At 32.7% G+C, this 16871-nt stretch overlaps 1 protein-coding gene across 2 annotated transcripts; it reads right to left on the reverse strand.

The window, feature by feature from the left end:
* Nucleotides 1-7007: 7007 nt before the first annotated feature.
* Nucleotides 7008-9615, reverse strand: LOC110610669 (O-fucosyltransferase 23). Of its 2 annotated transcripts, none has more exons than XM_021750706.2 (2): nucleotides 9120-9615; nucleotides 7008-8606 (listed from the first exon to the last, which is right to left on the reverse strand). In XM_021750706.2, the coding sequence occupies exon 2, from the start codon at nucleotides 8559-8561 to the stop codon at nucleotides 7227-7229; it is 1335 nt and encodes a 444-aa protein (XP_021606398.1). In that variant the 5' UTR covers nucleotides 8562-8606; nucleotides 9120-9615; the 3' UTR covers nucleotides 7008-7226. The 2 variants fall into 2 exon arrangements, with proteins under 2 accessions (XP_021606398.1, XP_021606397.1); XM_021750705.2 differs by having other exon boundaries at nucleotides 7008-8735.
* Nucleotides 9616-16871: the final 7256 nt, after the last annotated feature.

Below are 16871 nucleotides of genomic sequence, written 5' to 3' on the forward strand. Positions count from 1 at the left end.
CTTCAATAGTCTTACTGATGAGTTCTTTGAACAATCTATTGACCAAATGCCAGTATGTTGCCTTTGCGTTTTTTAGACCAATAACTTTGTAACAAAAAACTCCATGATTAGTGATAAAAGCTATTTTTTCTATGTCAAGTTCACCCATCATGATTTGGTGGTATCCAGAAATCGTATCAATTAAGGAATAAATGCCATTATTTGGCTGTTGTATCCACCAACCTATCAATTGAAGGAAGGGGATAGTGATTTTTAGGGCAAGCTGTATATAATCAGTAAAGTTAACACACATCCTCCACTTCCCATTTGCTTTCTTGACCAGCATGACGTTTGCTACTCAAGTTGGGTATTGCAGCTCCTTAATGAGATTGATCTTTTTCAATTTTTGAATCCTTCAGTAATTATCATTTGCCTTTTAGAAGTTTTTTTTATTTGCTTTACTGGTTTAGAAGAAGAGTCCATATTAAGCTTGTGAGTAATGATAGTGGGATCTATACCTGTCATGTCTTTCGGTTTCCAAGCAAAAATGGGTATGCAATTTTTGAGGGTTTTCAGGATTGAGATTTGGTTTTCTCCCTCTAGTGCTAATCTCAATTTGACCTTCTTTGCTTTGCTCCAGTTCTACTATAGTTATCTCATCTACTAGTTCTAGGGAGATGGTCTGTTTAGGCTTCTCTAGAAGATCTATTCGTAAAGAAGTTTGGCAAATCACCTTGGTGGACTACTTGTAATATTCTTGAGCAGACTTTTGGCTTCCTCTTGCTAATGTTATTCCTCCTATAACTAGGAGTTTCAGATATAGGTACTCCATTTTGATGATGATTTTGTAATTGTTAAGGATATATTGTCCAAATATCAAATTTTATGGCAAAGGAATGTCCACCACTACAAATTGGCATAGATCTCCCTTCTGAACTTCTCATCTATAATTACCACAATTAGATTTATAATACCGAATACTAGGACTAACTTATCACCCAATCCCACTAAGTGATATAGGACTTTAGAAAGATTCTTTTTCTAGTCAAGTCCTAGCTTTTACATCCAATGTGATCTGGTTCACGGAACTCCTAGTATCAATAAGAATTTTCTTGATCATGAACTTGTTTATTTTTGTTGAAATAACTAAAGGGTCAGAATGAGGTGTTGAAATTTTGTTATTGGTCTCGAACCTAAAGGTTATTGGATTTTGAGATAATGTTTCTACTACCATAATTTTAGCTTCTCCATTAGCTTATTTTCTCCTTTTCCTTTCATCTCTGACTAATTCAGGGCCACCTACAATTATGTTAATTATTTCTAAAGGTTCATCATTATCTTCTTCATCCCTGGCTTTGTCTTTTGGTACAAATACATTCATCTTTCCTATGAATTCTACCCTTCCATCTTTCCTTCATTGGGTAAACTTTCTCAAAGGCCCTTCCTTAATTAGCCTTTCAATTTCGTCTTTCAGGTTTTGGCACTCATCTGTAGTGCGGCCATAGTCATTGTGAAAATGACATAATTTACTTTTGTCTCTTTCTTTTGCTCTATCAAAATTCATTCTCTCAGGGTATTTAATGGGTTCACCACTCTTTTGGATCCACATAAAGAAATGGGACCTACTTTCAATCAAGGGGTATAGCTTTGAAATCTCTCCCTTTCCCTATCTCCTAATGCCCTCCTTCCATCTGAAAGTTTGTTCTCCTCCCTCTTTTCAGTTTTCTGGGCTTATTTTTCATCATCCAAGAAGATATTTTTGGGCCCACTCCATCAACTGGTAATAGTCCTTGATTGGATTTTTTTATTTATGATTCTACGAACTTTGTGTTTCGGCACCCCTTTTTAATTGCCTCACAGGCTATTTCACGGTTCAGGTTATCTACCTGATTGCTTCTATATAACTTCTGAGGGATTCATTCTCCCTTTGTCTCACCTTCTGTAGGTCTGAAGATAACTTCTTGGGAGGGATATACGTGATGAACCATTATTAAAAAGCATAAGCGAACTCTTTAAAGTCATGAAAGGAGTTGGCTGAAAGGTGTTGGTACCACTTTTTGTGCTAAATCAGTAAGGGTGGAGAGAAATACTCGACAAAGAATCAAGTTGTTGACATTCCAGAGGAGCATGATTGTTCGAAAATTGGCCAAGTAACTATGCAAATCTGTCTTCCCATCATACTTATCTAAGGAAGGTAGTTTGAATTTAGGAGAAAAATTTTCAGCTAGTATCTCATGAGAGAGAGGAGAAACATCTCTAATTCCAAAATCATCATCTAACTACTTCTTTTGGATTTTCCTCACAGAAGCCATTAACCTCGCATCTAGCTGCCCTTCTTCATGGTTTCTAGTTTTCGTTCCTTCAGTCCCTTGACTTTCCACCGATCTTTCCCAAGTGTTATCTCTATTCTATTTCGTTCAATTATTCTGAATCCCTTGTGGGATGCCATCCCCCTCTCGTTCTTCAGGAGTTTCGTCAATATTCTTAATTTCTTCAGAGCTGCTCCCGAGTCAATGATTCATCCTTAGGAAAATTTCCCATGCATGTGAAGTTTTTATTATTGTCTACTTTGATGGTACCATTGTCATCCATACCGCGATTAGAGTTGATAGGATCAGGAGTCATCAAAGGAAAGAACTGAAGCAGAGAACTACATAATTTATACTCCTATGAGAAACTGGAGATTTCCTGCAGACGGCACCGATGATGTTGCACCAGCTCCTTTTTCAGATTCAAATATGCAAAATAAGAATATCAGATGGTTTGATGGGTAAAACCTCCGAAGTCAATAAAGGATTTAAAGGCGTATTTAATGAAAAGGTAAATAACGAAGTAGGATTTACATATCTAGAGGTTGCCCATGTATATATCTTGTTGAAAGTTTTATCACTTGAAATTTATTATTGATTCCTAATAAGACAAAAATTTCATACTCTTGTTTAGGAATTCTGTCTGGAATAGTACTCAAATTGGTCCTTAGGGTATTTGAGCTTTGGTATTTTTATTTAGGCTTTTAAATCTGGGTCTTTTCCTTAATCGGTGTTATGTCAATATCAGAAATATAATATATTTTTATATATTAATTATACATATATCTTTTAATCAAACTTATATAATTAATAACTATATATATACATAAAATAATATAATATTTTTATTGAAAATTATATATAATATTGATATTATTATTATATAAATGTAATATTATTATTAGTTATTTATTATTTTAAAATAAACGTAAGAAAATTATAATTTTATTTATAAATATTAAGATTTTAAATGAAATTAAAATTAAAGTTAAAGAAAATTAAAATAAGAACCAAAACCATATTAAAATTGCTAAAAGCCATAGAAATTAGTTTTAAATCTGATTCCTAAAAATCAAAGAATTAGAAATTTGATTCAAAATTTTGATTTTTAGTAAAAATTGCATCAAAATCGAAACCAAACATTTCTATTTTTGCTTATATTTTGTGTATAATTATTCTTTATATGCAAATTGTAAAAAAAAAAATTGATAGATATAAGATGAATAATGAATATATACTTACACACTTATACTAATTAAAATTAATTTATTGAACATTTCAATTAAAATCGTAATTTATTCAATTTTTTAACTTATAAAAATTATAATAATTAAATATAAATTAGTGATATTAACGATAATTTATGATAAAAAAAATTGATTACCTATATTACTTACTATATACTAAATTTTACAAATTTTACTTTAAAATTATATAAATTGATTAAGTTAAATGAATATAATTTTATTATTTTATGAAAAATTAAAATTTAATTAACAAATTTTTAAGTACAAGGCAAACTATTTTTTATTTTTAATTTATAAATCATTAATAATATAATTTGTTTATATTTAATTATTACAATTTATAAAATTTAAATCTTCAATTTAAGTATTTAATGGATTAATATAAAATAATATAAAAGTGTAAATATATATTTTACAATAAATATAAAATAAGAGTTGATAATAGGTAGAGTTTTAATTTTAAAAAGTCTATATTTAAATATATTGATAATTATACTTGATATGGCTGAAATGACAATGTGATGTGATTATTCAATCCATAAGAAAAAATAAAGTAAGGTGATTGACACCTATCATAGTCACGTTCAAGTCAGTAAACTTAAGAAAAAAGCGAGTGTAATGTAATGTTTTAAATTTAAGAGCAGTTATGTAAGAATTGCGTATCTTAGTTTTTATATTCAATTTTTTTATATCGTAAGAAGATGGAGTTGGTTATCACATCTCCTGAAAATATAATTAATATAAGTTAATAGATATGAAATCTCATAATTATAAATGTAATGAAAATTTATTGGATTACATTTTTTAACGGTAATTTTTTCGTGAAGTCTCATCTTATAATTAAGAAGACGAGTCTTTAACAAAAAGCTGAGATTTATTGCGTTCGAACTGTTTTTTAATTGGTGAAACCGAATATCGTCTGATCTGATCTTGTTACGTCCTCTTATCTTCGAATTTTAGTTTATAACTTATTTTGTGCTATTATTATATTATATCAATACTAATTAAAATTAATTAATAATTAATATTTTAAATTATTGGATTCCTTCCAAACTAAATTCTAGTTAATTAAATATTATATATATATTCATTTAATTTTACGTCTTTTTTTATAATAATTTATAATTTTAATAATTTTATAAAATATCTGAACTTTATTTATTTAAAATATAAAATTTATAAACATTATTTTAAAAAACACATATTACTATATAAAGTCTAAATTATAATGTATATTTTAAACTTAAATTTACTATTATAAATTCAATTATATTATTTAAATAAAAAATTATTTAATTTGAATTTATATAAATCAAATTTATATAAATAATAAATATTTTTTTAACCTGCAAATCAATGCATTATGTGATCGTTAAAAAAAAAAAAAAAACAATGATTATCTAAAGAAAGCAGCAAGATTTACATGGGAGAAGCTAATTCCGAAAGAGTAGCCACTGTTTAGTTGCATGTTAAAATATTAATCAAGCAAATTTGGCTATTATATCAGCAATTCTCTAACAAAACACCTATAGTATCATGAATTACTCCAGAAACATCAACAAGAAAAAATTAATCCTTTCGAGCCATATTAATATAAAATAATATATTTTTATAATTTTATAATATAAATTTATATAAATTCAGTCTAATTTGTTTGAATAAAATTCCATCCAATCAATGCTCCGATCATTGTCATCCCGATGCAAAACCATACGATCTGTCTGCAACATACTATGTTAAATTTCTCTGACAAAAAAAAATTTTATATTTAATTTTAATTTTGTTAATTTTTATATATTTAATTTTAGTATTAAAATAATTAATTTTCTGATTCATTTTATTTAATTATTTTTCCAATTTAGTTTTCTCTATTACGTAAACTATATTAATTCGATTATTTTATTTCTTTACTAATTATGTCAAGCTTTTTCCTAATTAAGTTATAATTATAGTTAATAAAAGATATTCTTTTCTTAAATAATTTCATCCAATTATGTTCTTAAATCAATTTCAGGTTGAATATAATTTTTTATATATTTATTTTTTAAAAAAAATAAAATTTTTATGCATTTTAATAAAAATACTCCATAGAGGTAAGATGATATAAATATATCAACCCTTTTCCAACCTGTAAAGACAATTTGAAACGATAGAACCATTGACAAATTTCCCGTGACTACCGCTAATTTATTTTCTCAACTTTTGACTCCTCAACACCTGATAGCTGACCGAGTGATTATATTTACCCTTTGAATATTTATATATACATATATACATACACAAATAAATATATAAATTATATGTGATTCCAATTTCTATAAAAAAATTTTATTATAAAATTTAAATTCTTCTATTTTAAAAAATAAAATTTAATAAAAAAAAATCAATTGATTCTCGTAAAATTATTGAGTTATGTAAACTCAACCCAAACTAAATTCATTTATTGCCTTGATGGTCCTGACTCAACAACTAATTTTGGTTGGTTCCATTGAATCATCATATGATGAAACCATTAAATAAGTCAAGCAATCATAGAGTGGGGCAACAAAATCTCCATATACAACCCAACATTGGAAACCCCACAAAGAGAACTTAATTCCTTGATTGTTCAATAGGGCACGACAAAGTAGGGTAGCTCTCTTCACCTTTCTTTTCTGTACTTTATTTCTTCAACAAAAGAAAAGAAAAAAGAGAGAAGAAAACAGGAAAGGGTAAAAAAAAAAAAGAAAAAAAAGCAGAAAGTTGAAATCTCAGCTGGTGCCAGAAGAAACTTTAATGAGACAAATTCACAAGATATAATGAAATTAACATCATAGACCAAGAAGCAAGTAAACCCCACATCATCTTCTTTTTCTCTCCCCATATCAAGCCTTTCAAACCACAGAATTTACACATCATATGCACACTCTAGAATGAAACCTCTTAAATATTGCGCCGCAAAGATTACAGACTTGTGAAACATGCCATTACGATCATTCTAACTGCAATGAAAACCGATCGAAAATAATGCATCAAAGCAAAATATACGCCTTTTTTTATATTTTTCTTGATATGGCTCGACTTAAGTTCAAGCTCAAAAATGCAATACCATTATGATAAATCTCATACTCATAGAACAAACTGCCAATTGATAACATTTGAATGATATAGAGAAGAATTTTAAGTAACTAATAAATCCTAAAAGTAATTTTAAGATTCAAGTTTTCTTTTCTTACATGTTCTGTTTGGTAACAAACAGGGCATTGGGGACACGAGCAGTATCCAATTAGAGTAATCCATTGGTACCAAAACTGCACTTGGAATCTTAATATTCTTAAGAATCCCAGGTTGAAAGACAACATTTAAAGAAAAAAATAATCAGAAACAGCTATTAATAGGACTCTTCTCTATATGACAGTGATTTGGTACAGAACATGTTTACAAAAGTTATGCAAAGGAAGGAACCAAGATATTCATTACCCAGATAAGACGTGCAAAAGAAAAAAAAAATCAATAAATTAGCAAATTTTAGGCAAAGGAAATTACAAGAATAAAAACCTAGTCAATTTGGTGCTAACTAGTATCCTGACATTCTATGTTCTAGATTTTCTTTACACAAAAGAAAAAAGAACTGTCAAAAGTATACCAGAAAATTTTCAACTAGCAGTTTTTCAAAGTTTAGCAGCCAACCAGGAATTGTTTGCCATTACCTTCAGCAGGAGATGATATTAGTACCATAGCTGATTGCTTTAAGACTTGAATCAGACATATTTGTCATCCATCTTTGAGGTCCATTTGATTCACCTAGTATATTATATGCATAAGAAGGCCATCTCACATGTGTGCCACACGAACTTGTGATGCCCATTCTAATCATCTTCTGTGTTCTCTCAAGAGCAATGAGGCTTGAAAATGTTGAGAAACTGTTCCCAACAAATACATCAGCCCTTAAGCACACTTCATAATCTATTGCTGATTGAATGAGATATGGGTGCTTCTTGTAAATTCCATCAACTCTCAGTTTCTTCTTCTCAAAAGGAAGCAAACCATCCCTCCAACCAGTGAGTATAGAAGGATCTTCAAGAAGACTATCAGCGACAGCAAGATAAACAACCATAGGAGCTTTCAGGCCCGCAATGTTCCCCACTCGCTCCATAATCTCCTCCTTGCTACTACAAATTTGGCTCATTTTTGACCTTTGTTCTAACTTCCTACAGTGGATCACCCAGTCTATCTCTATCCTCATATGAACTGCTACATAAGGCACCGCCTGCAATGAAGAACCATCTGAATCAATACTATTTTGACCAGATTTAGTTTGGCCACTTATTTCTCTTCCTACTTCTCTAATTTTTGCCACAACTTTAGATGCTTCCCTTTCTATCTCTTCAACCAAAACCAAGCATTCAAAGACCCTGGCATAATCCTTAACCGGCCAATGATCATGCCACAGAAATGGGTTTTTTCCAACTATTCGAATAACCTCATATTTATCGTATGGGTCCTTGCTAAATTGTCTCAACTGATCCAAATCTCTCTCTATTGTCCACTTCCTTCCACTTCCTTTCTGAAGCTCAGAAACTCCAGTCTGATTTCTAAGAAAAGAATACTGGCCCAACTGTACAAACCCATTACAAAGAGAATTAAACCTCTCAAATTGGAACACCTTGTCAAAGGAAATAGGCTGCAAGCGATCTAGTTCCTTATAGAACAGCGAAGCACTCAAGCTGGGCATTAAAAGAGTTCTGTTCAGCATTCTAGCTGTGAGACTAGCTCTTGCAAATGCTATCTTTTGATTGTTAAGTCCCCAAACTATCTGAGGAACCTCCAGGAACTTATCTCTACGAATTCCATACTTAGATTCCAATGACAGAGAGCGGCTACGAGTCAATTGGGCATTATTATGATTGATGCTATCAAAACCAGAGAATGAAGGAAGCAGTACAACCCTAAGAAACAGCAAGATAACAACCAAAGCAACGCATTTACATGCCACAGAATTCAAATGTCTGCCAAAGAATCTTGGATGCTTCGAGGGTAAGTCCATTTAAGATTCAAAAAACAAGGAATCACTACCCGCTTACGATCAATACTGTTGCAGATAAAACAAACAGACACGATTGAAGCACAAGTGAATTAGCACAAACCCCAATCGTCATGTCACTCTGAACTTCAAAAGTAGAGATTATTTTCATCTGCAGTTTCCATCAGAGATGAAAATCTGCAAGACCAAAATAGGGAAATATTCAACAGAATTAAACAGCACAAAAACCAGAATTATATGACCAGTTAACAAACATGCACCTAATCTAAATTGCATTAGGCACAGATTTATGAATGGTCACTACAAGTTTGTGTTTATAAACAGTCGACTGCTTAAAATGGATTAGATATGTTCATAATTGCTTTATACATTTTTTTTTCAGTTATAGCTTCAAGAAACAATAATATCAAAATCAAGAAAAAGCCAAGAAGAAACAAAGGATTGTGACTACATCTAATCAATGCCCATCACTTGCTCGTCCCATTTTCAAAAGGAAACAACAGATAATCCAAAAACAATGAATAAAATCCCAGGAGATAGAAAGTTTCATAAAATTCTCACCTTGGAAAATTTGAATCCTTTGCACTTGAAACCCAACAAAGAAGTGATGCCAAGAAACAGTAATCTAAATTCTGAAGAAAACCCAGAAACCAAACGAGAGAAACAGAACCAACGAGAAGTAGAAGATGACGATGACGACGATGATGGAGATTATTAGGCATGAACAGGAACCAAGAAAAGCGTTATTTCCCTTGAACCCAAAGAAAACCAACTCATCAACATCATGACAAGCAACACAACCGCAAGAAACATTAAAACAATGATGCCCCCTTCTGTTTGATTTGTTTAATTTCTCTAGAAACTCCAGAAAAAAAAAATTTAAAAAGTATTTTATACATTCATTAATTTAAAAAATAAAAAAGAGGGGAAGGAATCTGCTGTTATCTACAATGGACAAACGAAAAAGAGACCCAAAAGGGTAGTGAAAGGGACTCAGAGATCAGCATTTTGTACAGAGGAGATGATAGGCTTTAACCATCTAATCAGGGCCACCAGAAAAGGAAGGTACACAGCAGATTTCATTCATCTGATTCAGAGGCGTCAACATTTGTTTTTATTTTCTAAAAAAAAAATTAAATAAATACAGAGTAAACCATATTTAAATCTCCACCTACATAAACTAACATTAAAAATAAAAATAAAATTATATTTGTTTATTTAATTAAATTTTAATAGTGTCAGATGTTTCACAAAATAAATTAACCTTTTTGGTTTATAAATTATATTAAAAATATTTAAATGACATTATTTTAAAAAATAAAAATTTAATTGTATTATTATATGAATTTCTTTTTTCCTCAAAAGAAACCTGTAAGACAAATATGAAAAGGGCTATTTGACAGTTGGAAGACCCTGACTGGCGCTGGAACTAGGTTAGGTGAGGTGACACGTAGCATGCACGTGTTTTTTTTTTGGAAATCATGCACGTGTCAACTTGTAACTTTAAGTTGGCCAATTACGCATTACCAATAATGCCCCTCTACTGCCTCGGCATTAAGGAAATGCACTTTTATAATGCATTTTAAAAACAAATCATTTTTAATTTTTAAATTATGACAACTGAAAAATAAGAAACAACTTTGAAGGATACAATATTTTTAACAAAATCTTTAACAATTATTTTATTGATTTTAATTGTAAAATTATAAATTAGATTGAATATTTATATTAACTTATTATGTTAATTATTTAAATTTAAATAATTTCTTGTCTTGCTAGATAAATTTTTAGATTTATAAAATGAAAATTGAGTCAAAATTATATTGCTAAAAAATATTGAGATTATATATAATGGGATAATTTACAATTCATCCCTAAAATTTAATAAAATTTATAATTTAGTATCTATCATTTTAATAATAAATAACTTAATTTTTGAAGTTCTATAATTTTTTGTTAAAATTTATTGTTATATTAAATAATTTAATTTTTTAGTATTATTTTTTATAATAATTTATAATTATTAATTTTTATAATTTTAATATTTCTAACAATTTAATTTTTTAAATGGATTTAACGTTTTCGATGATTAAGAGGAAATTTAATATAAAAATTATTTTATTAATAAAATAAAAATTAAATTATTTATTATTAAAAAATAAAAATTAAAGTGTGAACTTTACTTAATTTTAAAAATTATATTATAAATTATCCAATAAAATAACACAAAGCCCACTTTTGTGTACTGGTCAACGGTCAAGGTTCAGTTATATATATATTAATAATGCTTTGTTTTTAAATTATTAAAAACAAGCAATTATTTTCAAGAAAAAAAAAAAAGCAACTTGGTCTTTCTTTTTTAGCCACATGTGATTAAGTTTAAAAGAAAAAGTGACTTATCATTGACATTATAAAACTCGCCATCATATATTTCAAACGGTGGAGAGAGTGAACCCTAAAAAGCGAAGAGAGATCAAGCCATCAAGAGAGAAGAGATTCGAGCACGAAGTGAGAGTAAAAAAATTTATTGGTTTTGCCTTTTCTACCTTCAATCACAGAAGTGTTTCTATTTTTTAATCTTCTGAATTTGTTTGTTTGTAAAGGTATGAAATTTTGGTGTGTCTGATTGTGGGTGTGGTTTTTTGGAGTTTTGAGTTTTCTTTCTTCCTATATGGTGGCCGAGAATTCGTGGTGTTGTTTTATTGTATGTATGCAATGGTGGTGTCTCCAAGGTGCAAACGGCTATGGCTCATTGTGTCTGCTTTAGGCCATTGATGTTGGGTTTAGGAATTAGGTTTCTATTACAATTCTAGACAGGAATAATGCTTCAATATGCGACCAAACTCGCCTTCAATACCATTAATAATGGCTATATGAGACTGTAATAATGGCCCTAATAATCATCAAGGAATTAGATATACAAAAATCCATTATTTTTAGTGACGCGCAATTGGCTATTAATCAATGCCAGAAAAAAATTTAGAGTCTGCGAACCGAACATTATTAAATACGATGAGAAGGTTTGGTCCTTGATGAACATGATCAAAGATGGGAAAGGCAGCTGCAAACTTTGCTAGGTGGCCAGAAGCAACAATGAAGAAGTGGATCTTCTAACCAAGATGGCAGTGGCAGGGGAATAGCACTTGACCCAACCGTTTCAATTCGAGGAATCGCACACTCCAGCAACGGCAGTGGAAGAGTTCTTTCCCATAAAAGAAGGGGAATCATGGATGACGCCAGTATATAAATTCTTGACACAAGATGGCCTTCCAGCCGATAAACTATCAGCTAAATAAGTAATAAGAAAGTCTTCTAAATACGCACTAATCGATGGTTAGTTGTATAGGAGGTTCTCAGCACATCCATGGCTATGGTGTGTCACCGAAGAGGAAGGCCAGGAAATCTGAAGGGATATCTATGAAGGTGATTGCGGGACCACAAAGGAGTTCGAACGATTGCTCTGAAAGTATTTAGACAAGGATATTACTTGTTGATGATAATGAAAGATGCAAAGCAGCTTGTCTAGAGGTGTCAAAGATGCTAAGTATATGCAAACATCCCAAGAACTCCAGGAGAAATGCAAGCGGCCATTGAAAGTCCATAGCCTTTCTTTCAGTGGAGGATAGACACCCTTGGCCCGTTCTTTAAGACAACCGAGTCAAAAAAGTTCGTAATTGTAGCGATAGATCATTTCAGCAAGTAGGCTGAGGCTAAGGTGGTACAGTCCATCACCAACCAACAAGTGATTTTCTTTGTCAGCAAAGACATATTTACCAAATTTGAAATACCAAAGATAGTAATCACCAATAACGGAACTCAATTTACAAGTTTCAGGTTCAAAGACTTCTGCAAGAAATAAAAAATTGACTTAAGATTTAGCTCATTCTATTACCTCCAAACCAATGGTATGACTAAGGTGACTAACATGACCATCCTACAAGGTCTAAAGAAACGACTCGACCAAGCCAAGAGCAATTAGTCCGAAGAGTTATCCCACATACTATGGGCATACAGAACCACCCCTAGGACAGCTACAGAAGAAACACCTTTTTCTCTTATATACGAGACTGAGGCAGTCATTCCCATGGAAATCCAAGTAGGCAGCTTCAAGACACAATACACTAAGATATTGGGGAATCCTAAAGAAATATATATCAATTTGGACCAAGTAGAATTCCTGTGGGAAAAGGCTGCAATTAGAATGGCAGTTTACAAAAAAAAGATATCCCAAATGTTCAACAGTAAGGTTAGGCCATGTGCCTTCAATATAGGGGATCTAGTCCTTGAAAGAACAGATGTGACGGGTGGCAATGCTGAGTCTAGTAAGTTGGGTGAGAATTGAAAAGGAACCATTTAGGGTCTCGAAGATTATTTGTCCAAGGTCATATAAGTTGACCAAGTTAAATGGTCAAGTCATGCCCATTCCTGGAATATCTGTAACCTGAGAAGGTTTTATTAGTAACAAATTAACAAGATATTTTCACATGTAGTGTTCTTTAGTACAAGGAATGATGGGATTGCCTCTCTCAAAGAAAGACTAAACCAGACTGTAAGGCAGGCTTTGCTAGACCATTCGGGCGTTGGTCCCACTAAGCAAGGCCATAAAGCAGTCTTTGTTGGGCCATTCGGGTATTGGTCCCATAAATCAAGGCTATAAGGCAAATGTTCGTAAGCCAGATCACAAGGTAGTTCCCACTAGACCACTTGGGCATTAGTCCCACTAAGCAAGGCCATAAGACAGCCTTTACCAGGCCATCCGGGTGTTGATCCTATAAATCAAGGCCACAAGGTAAATATTCATCAGGCTAAGTCACAAGGTAGCTCCCGCCAGACCATTTGGGCATTGGTCCCATGAATTAAGGCCATAAGGCAGCTTTCGCTAGGCCAGGACATAAGGCGATTTTCGCGAGGGCATTCAAACGTTGGTCCCACTAAGTAAGGCCATAAGGCAGTCTTTGCTAGGCCATTCGGGCATTGGTCTTATAAATCAAGGCCACAAGGCAAATATTCGCTAGGCTAGACCACAAGACAGTCTTTACTAGGCCGTTCGGGTGTTGATCCCATAAATCAAGGCCACAAGGTAAATATTTGCCAGGTTGAGTCATAAGGCAGTTTCCACCAGACCACTGGGTGTTGGTCCCATGAATCAAGGCCACAAGGCAAATGTTCGCAAGATCAGGTCACAAAGCGGTTCCCACTAGACCACTTGGCCATTGGTCCCACTACACAAGGCCATAAGGTAGTTTTCGCCAGGCCATCCAGGCGTTGGTCTCACTAAAAGCCACAAGGCAGTTTAGGCTGGGCCAAGCCACGAGACAACTTTCGCCAGATTGCGAATTTAGGCGTTAGCACTGTTAATTGAGTCGTTTGCGCCAGAAAGCTGGGAAAGGCAAATATACCAACTCTTGAAAAGACAAAGGATGAAGGTGTCAAACAAAGAACTAGATTGGGTGAAAGATCCTTATTAACAAATCTACCTAAGGCATTTTATGACAGAAGGACGGTCTGCTAGACCACAGGCCTAGGTATTAATACTATTTTTTAGTAGTTATTTTATGACTAAACGGGCATTAAAGAAGATACACTTTAGCCCCCCCTCCGTTCGACAAAAATGGTGGCAACTAAGAAAGTACACAAAAGCATACGAAACATATATTTTCATTATAAAATATTACAAGGAGTCAAGAAAGGGACTTGAATAAAGTCTCTATTACATCAAAAGTCTTTATTACATCAGAATCCTTAAAAACTATCCCATCCTATAGGAGGAAGCTGATTGAAAGGCTATGAAGAAGAGCTATCTCTCCAACTACCTTCCTGGCCTTGCCCTCGGAATCAATCTCGCACAATCCAATCCCCCAAGGGGTCGCGACGCTAAAAAGCCACTATAGCCGGGCTGGTTGCAATTCTTGACGAATGCATAGAGCTAAGTAGTGTGCTCGCACCTTCAGGAAGACTCACCTTCAGGAAGACTCGCCTTCAATTGTTCTTCGAAGGCCATGATGATATCCTCCACACAAATTTAGTAGACCATGATGAGATCCTCCACATAGATTTGGTTACCTTTAAGAACATAAGAAGAAGAAACCTCCACTTCTCTCTCCCATGAGAAACTGTTGTGAATCAAAAAGGAGAAAGAATGGTTCTTATACAGCAAAGTAGCTGACAAAGCTTCGAATGCGGCACAAGCTTCGAATGCGGCACAAAAGATAAGGTGTGTTAGTGTATTTGCCCTAAGCCATTATCTTAGACCTTTTTGTATGTCATTTTGGTTATTAATAAAAAAGGTTTTTACTATCATTATTATTTGTTTGCATGTTACATAATAATGATTAATATCCCTGGTTACTTATTATTATGTTGATAATAATAAAATATAACTAGTATGGTTATTGATTGATAATCATGAGATGATTATGTATATGTTGATATAATTCAATAATCATAGATACTTGTTAGAGAATAAAGTATTGGATGGACCCGCACTGAAATCACTACATGAGTTATTGTCATAAATGAATCTCAAAGTAGTTATGTCTTAATCCTTTGACTTGAGATTGTCATAGTTTCCAACATAAGGACTGTTATATTTTGACATAACCAAACATTGTCTTTAATCGAACAATCATAAAGGTTATGATTGAGCATAATAGAAATTATGTAGAGGATATTGAACAATCAAGATAGAATTTGTCCCTCTCTTTGAGAGAGATATCTTCTGGGCCCCTTGATAAGTGAGACTGAGAAATGCATGGTCGTGCTCAAATGAATTGATAGTGTGATCAATATCATTTGAATTTATCAGTCTACTTAGAGATTGAGAAATCATAAGTTTGAACATTATAAATTTAACATTGACCATGACTTATGTTCAAACTAGATATCATGTGACAAAAGGATTAATACATGTTCTATTTATTAGGCTTTATCGGACTATCGATCCTCATATTAATTGGATAGTCATAATGTCTTGTTAGAGGCCGCTTATGATTTATGGGTCTTGTGGGACTAAACTTATTGCCAATTAATGTGAGCCTATTGGGTCACACATAAAAGAATATTGTTGATGTGCTATGTCATATTAATGGGCTAAAAGCCCAAAGCCCATTAATATAATTAATAATAATAAAGTGTTATTATTATTAATATTAATTATTTATTATTATAAGATAATAATATTTAAAAGGATCTGCAGTCTATCTGTAACTGTTACAGATAAAGGACTCTATCACATAAGATATTTAAGTATCTGCGAGATTGATATAGTTGGTTATGAATACAATTCTATCACATAAGATATTTGAGTATCTGCGAGATCGTGATAGTGGGTTATGAACAAAACTCTTTCACGAAAAGAGTTGTGGGAAAATAAAAGACTAAAAACGAATAAAAATCGCTTCTGCGAAGTGGAAGTAATGTTTTTGAGATCTCGTTTTGAGTTGCATATCAGGAGCACGTAGTTTATCCATCTTGAAAGAGCTAGCACTCTAGTATGATATAAGACGTTCGTGTGGATACCATAGAGGGTGTTCGTTGAAAAAGCAGCACCATCAGTCCGCAATAGTATTTTCTCATCGAGTCTAACAGGTTAGTCTCGTATCATTCTCTTCGAAATAAATGAAGCACGCGGATCCCGAAAAGGAAAACATAGATTTTTAATTTTTCTGCTGCGTGTTTGGGTTGCAGTAAATCTCTGAGTTTCCTAACAAGGTGACCACAGGCAAGCGAAACTGCACTCACAACTGAGATCATGCCACGTTTCCTAAACCGAAAAGGCAAACGATAACCTTTGAACCTAAAGAGTCGAAGACTGCGGAGGGACCTCTAATGTTACATATCATTCACCCAAAGTAAGCTATGAGTTATAACTACAAAACATGGGCCACATGGCAGGGATTTGACAGGGATTTGACAAGTGGAATATGCAGTTCTGCTATAGAAATAGAGACCCAAATACTTTAATATCTGGTTTAACAACAAGGCTCACCCTTCCCCAATGGGCTAAGTCTTGGCATAGAGTTACCATTGTCAGACACACTCCCATTTCGCTTAAGATCATGGGATTACTAACTCATTAGCTGGCAATGCCCCTTATCGAGTAGTCGGCCAGATCATCGCTAGATTCATAGGAAATTCTATGTTTATCTCCATTTTCTTGCAGTATAAAAAGAGAAAAATCACATAGACAAAGGTACACTATTCTTTAATACCAAAGTTCTAAGCAATTCGTTGCATTCTCTCCTTGTTACAATACTGACTTGAGTATCGGAGTGACTACCGTGGGTATCCACCACTACCACCTCGCATTTTCTT

This window comes from Manihot esculenta, chromosome 16 (assembly GCF_001659605.2).
Source record: "Manihot esculenta cultivar AM560-2 chromosome 16, M.esculenta_v8, whole genome shotgun sequence".
In the NCBI taxonomy this organism is placed as follows: domain Eukaryota; kingdom Viridiplantae; phylum Streptophyta; class Magnoliopsida; order Malpighiales; family Euphorbiaceae; genus Manihot; species Manihot esculenta.

What these genes read in the sequence shown, in the direction of transcription:
- LOC110610669 (XM_021750706.2), bottom strand. Translation starts at nt 8,561, where the DNA reads ATGGACTTACCCTCGAAGCATCCAAGATTCTTTGGCAGACATTTGAAT.